At 42.9% G+C, this 11,386-nt stretch overlaps 2 protein-coding genes across 8 annotated transcripts in view; one reads left to right on the top strand and one right to left on the bottom strand.

The window, feature by feature from the left end:
• Positions 1–341: 341 nt before the first annotated feature.
• LOC133785196 (uncharacterized) lies at positions 342–2,937 on the bottom strand. Its single transcript, XM_062224450.1, has 5 exons — positions 2,775–2,937; positions 2,215–2,580; positions 1,489–1,868; positions 648–1,034; positions 342–371 (listed from the first exon to the last, which is right to left on the bottom strand). Exons 1-5 carry the CDS (start codon positions 2,935–2,937, stop codon positions 342–344), a joined length of 1,326 nt encoding a protein of 441 aa, XP_062080434.1.
• A 5,408-nt stretch (positions 2,938–8,345) lies between these two features.
• LOC133782263 (beta-glucosidase 17-like) overlaps positions 8,346–11,386 on the top strand; it is a 78,297-nt gene continuing 75,256 nt past the window's right edge. For 2 of the 7 annotated variants that reach the window (XM_062221504.1, XM_062221503.1), the window contains exons 1-2: positions 8,346–8,634; positions 8,719–8,788. In XM_062221504.1, coding sequence (XP_062077488.1) covers positions 8,497–8,634; positions 8,719–8,788 — 208 coding nt within the window. In that variant the 5' untranslated portion in view covers positions 8,346–8,496. The remainder of the gene's footprint in view (positions 8,635–8,718; positions 8,789–11,386) is intronic. The other 5 variants (XM_062221509.1, XM_062221507.1, XM_062221506.1 and 2 more) reach the window with 4 other exon arrangements.

Here is an 11,386-nt window from a genome sequence, read left to right as displayed (position 1 = left end):
ACGAGCGACGTCCGGGGGTACAGATTAAAGAGGACCAAGTCCAAGACTGGTCCCGCCCCGGACTAACAATGTCCAGTAAATATAAATTAGAAAGGACCGAGCCCAAGGCTCGTCCCGCTCCAGACGAGTGATGTTTAGGAGAGAGAAGCATCCGGTATGCCCCATAGCAAAGCCATGGCTTATAGCTGATAAAGGGAGAACAAGGTTCCAAAATAAACTTAGCCCCGTTGGCCCTGGCCTTTGGAGCCAGGATTAAAAACTTAGCGGTCAGGTTTGAAAACTCGGCAAGTTAGTCAGTAGGTCTAGTCTGGGCCGTTGGAACCGGGATCAAACCCTCAGAATCAATTAGGAGCGGCAATAAAATGAAATTTCTACTCGGAATAACGAAAAGAAATACTTATATAAAAACCGGAGAAAATAACAGTGTTTTGAACGCGGACGCGTCCGAACAGGTCAAAATTACAACAACAACAACAAAAAAAGGACAAGGCCAGGATTCGGGCCTAGACTTCATCCACCCGGAGCTCCACGTCCTCCTTCTCCTTGGCCTCGAACTCGGCCCGCTTTGACTTCGGATCGGGGAAGACAAGGAGGTTCATACTCTTGTCCTTGCACCAGACCATGTAAATGGCCTCCTCGAAGGTGACCTCCAGCATGCCCTTGGCCTCCTCCTTCTCGCGGCAGGATGCTTCGTGCGCTGCCTTCTCCTCGAGAAGAGAATCGCCGAGTTCGCAGACCCGGGCCTTCAGGGTCTGGATCTCCTCCTTGTCCAGGACAGACTGAGCCGCGACCGCCTCCAAGAGTGTTGCCCGCTCATCGGCCTCCTTTGTCTTCCGGGACAAAGCCTCTTCCAGTCCGACCTTAGCACGGTCGAACTCCTCACGCTCCGCCTGGGCACGGGCCATCTCCTGGCCAAGGGCCCCCTTGGCGGCCTCCCTCTGATTGACGGCCACCTCCAGCTCCAGCTTGGCCGTCTCCATCTTCACGGCCAACTCGTCCACCAGGTCGGCACTCCGATGGGACATCAGATCAACCTGGAGCAAGGAAAAGTTAGGGAAAATCCTTATTAACAAGAAGGGGAAAGAAAGAGATGAGTAGAACTTACCGTAGTGGCCTGGTGGCGAAGCGCCTGGGAAATGAATATCACGTCTGGGTCGGCAATCGTGGCGTACCGTTTGAGTTGGAGATTGGACATGGTGTTCCCCACCTGGTCCAACAGGTCAGCCGCCAGGGGGGCTGTGTCCTGCCCGAGCTTAGGACGGAAGCCCGTCTCGGCGACTAGCCGATCCACGATCGGCTGAGGAACGCTGCCAGACTCTCTGCGAATTCTACCTGACGACAGATCGTCAGGGCCCTGTACGTGTCGTCCCTCCAACTTCGACCGTGTTCCTAGGTCCGATTGATCAGCCGGGACTGCTCATCCCGCGTAGTGGACTCCCCCTCCTCGAGAAGAGTCGGTCGTATGGGGAGAACAGGCAGGGCGAGGACCTCTTTTGTGGCGAGTCGACTCTCGCCGTGCGACTCCTCGGCCGAGCAAGCCCGCCTAGTTCGGGGCCTCTTCCCGGTGTCGGCCTCCTTAGCTCCGGCTTCCAGGCCCCTTTTTCCGGAACTTTGGCTAGCCGGTGCACCTGCCTCCAAGTCTATCACAGGGTTTTGGGCGGGGCCGGAGACTACAGCTGGCTCTACGGCTTGAATGGGGATTGCGGCAAGGGCTCCCCCACCGGGAAGAAGTTCTGTCCCGGGTACTTCTTTGTTGGGGCTGGGTTCTGGGCCTGTCGCCTCGCTTGCTTTCCTGGCAGCTTTCCTAGCCGCCCTATCCTTGAGGAGTCGCCTCATTTCGCTGGCAGGAGTAGACATACCGGAGTCTCCTATAAAAGCACAGAAAAGGGAGTTAATATGGCAAAACAAACAAAAAAAAGGGGGGGAAATAATCATAACTAATAATGACCCGGGACGAACCCTCATCTATGCCCCGGGCGCGACTCAACTCCTCTAAAGCAAAGGAATGGAATCGATCCCCCATGTCATCCAGGTTCAGGAAATTCCCGTACTGAAGGAACCCAGATAAGAACATGAGGACCTCCGAACCTACGGGGACGGGAGTCGAAGGTCTCGTCTCCCCATCAGCCCTAAACGCGGGGCCTTGGGGTACTAGCCTATCCCTAGCTAAGTCCCCGACTTGGGGAGCGTAAGTCAAGATTAAAGGGGAGTTACCTCGCCCCGATACGCTAGTCCCGGGAGCCCCAGTGTTCGGTAGGGCATCCTCAAAGAGCTCCTCCGAAGTGGCCGCCTTCGTCCGGCCCTGGTCCTTCTTGCGCTGGGCCGCGTCAGCTCGCCACGCTTTCTCCACTTCTGCAATGTGATCCAAGGCCAATTGCTCCCAGATGACGACGTTCTTCTCGCAGGCGATGCCCAGAAGGTTCAAGATGATGATGGTTTGGGTGGTCGTGAGCATCCCGACCAATCGAAGGTTGTCTGTGTTGACGTAGCCGCCTACGTCCAGGTCCTCCGCGCTCAACCTGGAGTAGAACTTCCTCCATTCCATGATGAACTGGGTGACGGGAGTTTGAGCGAAAGGTCCTGCCACCCAAAGCAGCATGATGAGAAACAGAGAAAAAGAGAACCAAAAAAAAAATCGGGGAAGCACTTACCCACTCGCTGGAAATCCAACAGCAATGTAGGGTTCTTCTCCACGAGGAACCCGGATGTCATAAACCAGTAATGACGGACGTCCGGGGGATGCTTCTAGGAGCTAGTGGGGGCGGGGTAGCTACTTCGCGACTTTAGTCTGTAGAAGCCGTCCAAGGTCTTGTCCTTCACGTTGACCTGCGGCTCCAACTTGTAGAAGTATAAGACTTCTGCAAGGGTCAGCTCCGCGACCTCCTTCGCGATGCAGAACACCTGCCATCCAGCAAGTAGCTGGTACACTTGCGGCATGATTTGGAACGGCGCGATCCCCACATACATCAAGAATCGCACGAAGTAGTCATGGAGCGGGAGCGTGGCTCCCGCACTGATGTGGCCGGCACTCCAGGCCCCGAATCCCTCTACGGACGTGTGCGCCCGCTCCTCAATCATGGCCATGCGGTTGTCGAAGAGTCTGGGGGTGGATTCTATGCCCAAATGCTTCTCCAGGAGGTACATCATCTGGTAGTTCCGGAACAGGTTGGGCGCCACGTCCATTTCCCACCTATTGCCCTTGGGTGTTTAGGACTCAGAGATGACGATCGGGGCCCTGTTGACTTCTTCCTCGAAATGGAGAGTGACGCCCGTGGCCATACTTGATGATCTGGGAACAAAGAAAGAAAGCCAAGCAGTCAGTACCTAAACCCAAGGAAGTCGGTTAAGGTACGAAGGATCTCCTAAGGACTGCTTGGAGCCCCTGCAGATCGGGTCTGGGATCACCAAGGAACCACGAGACCCCAATCGGGAAAGGAAGAAAAGCTACTAAGGCTCCGCCATATGTCCAGGAAGCATCCAGATACGGAGCAGCCCGAACCAGGCAGCCTTCCTAACAACTCCTAAATATACTCACATTCTAGCGGCCTAAACAAGCAAATTAAAATAACTGCCCAAGGTCGTATATTCATCAAGAGGGTCAGAAGGACTTATTGGGAGTTGATGGCCGTAGAAGATGGTGGTTGTCCGACGATAAGAACGGCAAAACTTCGTTTTTGAAGTGGTGAAGCCGGTTCAGTAGCTCGTCGATAGGACACTTCCAGGGCGTGCTCTCAGGCAGATAGACAGACGCTGGGGGCATTGGAAATAGGCGACGGCGTAGAAGTAACAGACGGTGGTGGATGTCGTCGGTGATATCGGACATGCAAAGCTTAGGCAAAGCTGATCAATTCTTAAGATGGCTCGAGAGTGTAAAAATGGCAAATGAGCATCTGCGGGGTATTTATAAAGGCCCAAATCATGGCCCCTAATCCAACGGACAGGTGTCTCCCCATCGGACGGTCCAGAATCGTGCAGGAGGATTTATGAGCCCTCTCAGGCTGGATCCTCGCCATCTCAGATCTAACGGCCCAGGAGGGGTAGATGCCAAAGGTCACCCCATCCTATGGTCCACCTCAACCCAAAAGTCATAATGATGGACTCCCGTGCGGATGGGACGCTTCGTGATCTGTGCTGACACCCTAGCCTAGGCCTAGTGACCCTTGGGATGGCTAGGCGACCCTTCATGGTCGAGACCCATCCAAACAGCACTCGCCTGGTGACACGTGTACCCCTATCACGAAATGGGACAAAGGTAAACGTACCCGGACACCGGTAAATGGACTGGGCCCAGCTTACAGCCAACGTCATTGCCCTCTGTCACGAACCCACGACTCCAAGCAGGAACTGGGAAGGCGACCGTGGGTCGTCCGGGAACAAGGCAAGTCTCCACCTGGAGGCTCCAGGCGAAGGCTTGGGGGGTAAATGTTATCCCTATTTCTTGACGTAGGCCCGGGACGGCGGTCGGGGCCCATGGACTGAGCGTTCAAGTGTGGGCCCGGCCCAAGCCCGCTGGATATAGGAATGTCCATGGGGCATGGCCCTAGTGCGATCCTGGGCCCGGACGGTGTCCGGGGCGGCATACCAAGATAGTTGTTCGGGAGACGTACAGAGCTCAGGATCACGTCGAAGTATTAAACGATTCGGGCCTGCGGTAAACGAACCTGGATTAGGTCGTCCCTGGTTGGTAGGGAAAAGCGTCTGGGATCCTGAAGCCGCCCCATTTCACGTGGGGGTTGTCCTTACTTTTCACCTGCGGAAAAGGCCACCTCGGGATTGCACGGCGCTGTTTCAGGTCTGCACTGCCAAGTACTCTGACTGATCTTGTCCCCTGAATCTACCTCGTAACTCGAAGTGCCCAAACCAAAAGCACCGTTTTGTCGGGCGAAGTATAGCTCTTGGGCCACCTTATTGGGCCTTAATTAGTCTTGAATTTATGTATGTTTTATCTTTTATATTGGGCTTCCACCAGAGAAGCCAAGAGTATCCATATCTCTGATGGGCCCGAGTTATACCCGGCCCAGACCCAGTGTTCCCATGAGTCTATAAATACAGGCTATAGAACACTGGAAAAAGGATCTCTTTTCGACTGATATACAGTTACTCTGTCAAAATATAGAGAAAAACTCCATTATAAAAGACTTTCCAAGCTCTAATACAACTGACTCGTGGACTAAGGCTTATTAACGCCCCAACCACGTAAAAATCCTATATTAATCTCCTACATTCTATATCTTTATTCTTAGCTAATATCTATTAGTGTGGTTTCCGAAAATCTCGATAAACAAGTCCAATTATTAATGTTACTCAAGTATTCAGCATACCAAGTACATCATTTCATATCAATAATCATTTCACATATGATAACCAGGGTTAACGCCCTTAGGTCGCACCCTCTATTTATCCCACTGACTCCGACCCGCTTAAACCGAGCTCAGTGAATATTAAGCTGTCCTCAGCTACAAGTGGCCGAGCCGCGCCCTGTGCGCAAGTATTATTTACGGCACCCTTAGGACATTTATCACATGTCTCATCGCATAATACCATCTATGACATCATACAGATATAGGGAGCTCTTAGTCCCATCACAAACACATAATCGAACGCAGTTTTCTTACCTTTAGATTTCGCTAGCTTTGTTCAATTTGATCCTCAAGCACGATCTCGTCCGAGCCCTAGCGTACACCTAGTCACAGCCATAGATCAAAATCATCACCAAACCTCGAATCCAAAACCTAGCCTCGGGACCAATCCCGAGCCCTCGGGAAGCCCAAATTCCACCAAACGGGGTGGTGGAATCAAACCCCGAGCCCCCGGGCAAAAACCCTAAGAAATAACCTAAAACCCCTTTTTGAGAACAAGATAGCACTACTTCGCCGTAAAGTGGGTGCTACAGCGCTACAAACAGAGCCTAAAACGCCCCAGACCACAAAGCCTAGCGTTGTAACGCCCAAAGGCTAGCGCTACAGCGCTAGTCACAGCACAGCAAACCCTACATTTTCTTCCTTCGATTTTCCCAAGCCAAACCTTTCTAAAACTCTTCCAAACTTCAACCCAACATAAAAACAAGCCTACTAACATCTCCAACTCACCCCAAATGACCTAACCACAAGAAATTCAGTCACATGCACCCCAAAACACAAAATTCACCATGGCTGAACCTAGAGCTCAAAACTCAACAGAAATCAATTGAAATCACAGAACTTAAACCAGAGTTTCTTACCTTTGATGGATGAGCTCAACCTAGGTTATCCTCCACACTAGCTTAGCCTTCACCTCCTCAAAGCTTCATCCTCAACTCCCTATAATTCCCCATCAAAACTCAGCTCAAAATCCATATCAACACTATGAACTAGAAACCGAGTTACAACCTCAAGACCTTACCTCAAATGATGAGTATCTCCTGCCAATTCCTCATGACCAAACCAGGAATCCTAGCCTCAAGCTCCTGCCCAAACTCTCTCTGAGTTTTAGCTCCAAGAAACCTCAAGAATTGGTGATGAGAAGCCTAAACCGTTGAGAGAAAACCCCTGCTTTTCCCTTCCTTATTTTCTCTTTCTTTTCTTTCTTTTCTTTTCTTCATACCTCTACTGCCTTCTACACATTCCACTAAGGTATAAAGTCTAGTAATACTCATCCCTTATAAGCCAAATGACCAATTTACCCTCCCCTTTATAACTAAGCTTTTAAACCTCCTAGGGGCATTTTGGTCATTACACCAAATTCCTGCTAATTCCCCGAATGTCTCTAATATTTTCCACTTACTTACCGGCACCTAACTAATCACCAAGTATATTCCTCAATATCAAAATAGACTCCAATATATTCTCTAAATTCCCAGAAATACCCTCAGGCTCACCCCGAACCGGGTATAAATCCCCGCCGTGACTTTTTCGCTAAACCGCTCACTAGGATCGCCTCGAGTCACAGATTACAAATATATCAACATAATAATGTGGTCTCAACAATTTATCACAAATATATACAGTTATGCCCTCAACGGGCCAAAATTACAAATATGGCATTCTAACCTAGTCAGGGCCTACATGCATACTAATACACATAGTCATGCATCATGGATATTCAATTAATCATATAACATGCTTTTAATCATTTAATTCACATATAATCCAGTTATGCCCTCCCGGCACACTAATCAGGGCCCTTAAGCCTTATTAGTGAATTTGGGTCGTTATAGAGAGAGAGAGAGAGAGAGAGAGAACCCAGCCACCATTTGAGGGGGGAGCTGCCATTGTAGATAGAAGAACACCAAAAGAAAAAGAAGAGGAAGAGAATCCAAGCTCGTGGAGGAGAATCAAAGGAAGAAGAAGAAGATGAATCAAGTCTACAAGTGGACATCATTATTTGGCTTGATTTCTTTCCCCTTTTCTCTCTTGTATTTAGAACATTAATTTTGATTACCATGGGTTTAATGGTTGATATGATTATTATGGTGGTTTTTATTTTTACTTTGAACATGAGCTAAGCTATTTTAGTTAGAGTGCTCATGAACCCCTAATATGTAGATGTGGATAATTATGCAAAGAATGCTATTACAAATCTAGACTTTATTTATCCAAATGGTTATCTTGTTTATTCTTGCTTATGTTTGGCCACTAAATGTGAGTGAATGATTTGGTATTAATTATAGAAAAGTTGATATCATTGGATATAGGATTTGGATAATGCATGTTTTAATCTCTTTAGAGTTTGAATTGTGATGATATACGAAAATATAATCACCTAAAAAAAGCAAAAAAAGAATTGTGCTTGATTGAGAATTGGCATAAGAATATGTTAATTAATTTGGAGAATCAGTTTATAAAAACTTTGGAAAAAGACATGAACTAATTGGATTCCTAGTTGACAAAGTCAGTTTTGCTATAACATTTCTGTGTAGCATTTTGCTAAGAGTTGCATTATAGGGGGATTTAGAAACTCTAACTTATCACCATCATTTTATTCATTACTTGTTTGCTTCCTTGACCTAATTTTGTTGTCTATTTTTATTTCTTTTTACTTATTTCTCAAAGTTAGTTAATCAAATCTCTTTATTTATTTTCTTTTCAAAGTTGTTAAATGTTGATTTTACAATTTATTGCTAACATAATTCTTGGGGAGACGATACTCATATTTATCACTTTATTACTTATTTCACAATTATGTACACTTCAACACACTAATTAATTTCGCTACATATGTTGGACACCATGAGTGCCACTTAGGCATACTCAAAATATTTATCTCTAAATCAGCCAGATAAGAGACAAAAGAAACAGGTATATCTGCCACTTGCTCATCCCCTGTATATGTGGTCCAAATATGTTTATTGGTCATGAGAGAAATCCTTTTCACACTATATTAAATCAATTTTTCTATTAAAATATAGTGCGTTAACTATTCTCTTTCTATATATTTTTATTCTATTGTTGAACTTGAAATCTATTATTACTTTTCATAATTATATTTATATTGAAATTAAGAAGTGAGTTTTGGACGATGGCAAAGTTAGGTAGTCTCCTCCTCAGGACTGTAATGCTCTTAATTGTAATAAGCTTCTCGGCGGCTTTAGCCGACATAAGCCGGAGTAGCTTTCCTGAAGATTTCATATTCGGAGCAGGTTCTTCTGCTTATCAGGTTCCATTTATATATTTCTTCTTTTAATTTATAATTAATATTGTCTATCTAATTTCCCTTTTAATTTAATTTTCTTTTCCTCAGTCTGAAGGGGCATCGCTAGCAGATGGAAGAGGACCAAGTGTGTGGGATACTTTCACTCATATAAATCCAGGTCTCTCTCTTCTCTTTCTCTTATCTTAAATTACTAAATTACCCTTTTTCTTTGGTTTAATCTTCTCCTGGCTTGTTTGATTTTGATTTTCACTCTTAATTAATTTCAATTAGGAGGTGAGGAAACTCGCTTTTTCCCCTGATCTAATAATTTTGGGATGTTTTTAAATGATTTTTATTGGATATAAAACACGGAGCACAGTGATTATTTTGCACCTTGCTCCACCTAATAACTACTATCTTCTGGGTATCAACAAAAGAAAAAATGAATGGAAGATCTATACATCAATGCCCATGGGTTTTATTTATTTATTTTTTCAATAGAAAAACTAGTCTATGTTTCAGCATAGAAGACGATGAAAATGATGATGAATGTGAGTGGTGTTGATGACGAGAATGTTGAGGTCCTTGACTTAAATTAAGCATAAGTATAGAAAGAATCATTTTTTAGCTTCTCTCGTGAATTTTTTGCCAATTGGCCAAGTGATGTTAAATTACTTTTTTTTTTAAAACAATTAGTTTCTTTAAAAAATAAATTAAAAAAATAATAATAAATATGACATAATAATTTCTTAGATGAAAAATCTTTATTTGTTTAAATTTATTTATTTTCTTTTATTAAATATTTATTTATTTTATTTAACATATTTTGTTTATCCAAATATATATTCAATAATAAAGTAAGATAGAAATACATATATTTCTTATTTTGTTTTAATTTTTTTAAAATTACTTATTTTAATTACTGTAGACATTAATCAAGTAATATATATTTACATATAATTTTTTGTTGGCTTTAAAAAAAATTAAATTAAATAATTAATCAAATAAATTTTTTAAATTCATAGTTTTAATTTAGATTTTTTAATATTTTAATATATTAAAATTCATAGGTATTTTTTCAAAAAAAAATATATTTAATTTAAAACTATACTTCACCATATCTTTATATATACAAAGTGTGTATCTAACATATTCTTTATTTAACAATTTTTTATTTTATTTTTTTAACTTTTTATCATATATTAAAACTATATACAATATTTTGGTTTATTTTTTAATATGTTTATGTCATTCTTTATATAGTATATGACATTGTTTATTTATTTAAAATTTACATGACAATTAAAAAATAAAATAAAAAGTAAAAAATGAGCCATAATAATTTCTCATCGCATATTTTAAAATTTTATATTAAAATATTTAAATTACTCTATCAATTATGTTTTCAAAAGTATAACCGAAAAATATTAATGTGCTTAAATTTATTATTTTATTTAGTTTCTTTATTATTTATTTTGTCACGTATTTTGCTTATCCAAACATATATGTAATAATGAAATAAGACATAAAAATATTTAGTTTCTTATTTTTCCATTTACTTTTTTTGAATGAGAAATTACTTATTTTAATTGTTCTAGCCATTAATTAAATAATATATATAACTTTTTGTTGGCTTTAATTTTTTTTATATTAAATATATCTTTTAAATTCATAATTTTAATTTAGAATTTTAAAATATTTTATTACATTTAGATTCATAAGTATTTTTTCTAAAAGAAAATTTTGAAAAAAAAAAATATTTAATCTTACAATTGGTGTTATACCCAGATTTCGAGCCATAGCAAATATGACCTCGAAAGCTGAGTTCGCATTAAATGGTCTCGTGAGGGTTAGGGTATGCTCTACGATTGTAAATCGGAGCCTGCAAAGTATGATACAGACCTCGAATATGGTGACCTCGAAATGATCTCGATCTCGAAGGATAGCTCTGTGAGCCCCTCATCTTCAGGAACAACTTCGGAGCAGGGATCTCGAGCTCGATATGCTATCTCGAAAGCAATGTCAGCTCGGGAAATGTCAGTGGCTCGCACAATGACGTGAAACCTTAGATGCTGAAGCCTTGGAGATACGCTATGATTACCTTGAATATCTACAAGTATTGTAGATATGGGATATAATCCTCATTTATTGATGTAAATCCCCAAAAATCGTGGGATATTATTTAGTCAGTTATGCGTTTCTTGATCTTTGGGGAACGTTTCCTTTTATATCTGATTGTTGGCATTTAAAGCCATTTATTTTTATTCACAAAAGAGTAACTACCCAAAATATGTGGGATAGTATTCTGCATCCTTCTCTATAAATAGAGAAGTCATGCACCATTGTAGAGGACCGAAATTCTGATCCTTGAGAGAAAACTCTGGAGAATTCATGCTAAAGAATTGTTCAGAGATAATCTTGAGATTAATAACAGAGACTCGTGGACTAGGCAGATTTAACTGCTGAACCACGTAAAAACCGTGTGTCTGATTCGTTTGTTTGTTTTAGCTATTGTCTTTAATTGTTTACGTGCTCTCTTCTTTTATCTGTTGACGAAAAACGGCGTCAACAGTTTGGTGCTTTCATTGAGAGCCTCAAGCATCCATCCCAGAGAGATTCATGGCTGCAAACAATCAGAACACTCCTGAAGAAAATTACCCAAGGCGTCCTGGAAAACAACCGATGGAGAACCCGGACGCTGAAGAAAGGAGTGGGTCCTCCGATTCCCGGGGACCACCTCCACAACCAAGGGATGAGGACATGTATTATAACCCTA

This window comes from Humulus lupulus, chromosome 6 (genome assembly GCF_963169125.1).
Source record: "Humulus lupulus chromosome 6, drHumLupu1.1, whole genome shotgun sequence".
NCBI lineage: Eukaryota > Viridiplantae > Streptophyta > Magnoliopsida > Rosales > Cannabaceae > Humulus > Humulus lupulus.
The sequence above is the reverse complement of the archived record's forward strand: the minus strand, read 5'-3'. Positions and strand labels throughout refer to the sequence as shown.

Excerpts from the sequence above, each read along its gene's own strand:
- LOC133785196 (XM_062224450.1), bottom strand. The coding sequence starts at position 2,937 with ATGCCGCAAGTGTACCAGCTACTTGCTGGATGGCAGGTGTTCTGCATC. Across the intron at positions 1,869-2,214 it reads GACTAGCGTATCGGGGCGAG|GAGACTCCGGTATGTCTACT; the intron begins GTAACTCCCCTT and ends GTGCTTTTATAG. Across the intron at positions 1,035-1,488 it reads GTCGACTCGCCACAAAAGAG|GTTGATCTGATGTCCCATCG; the intron begins GTCCTCGCCCTG and ends TCCTTGCTCCAG.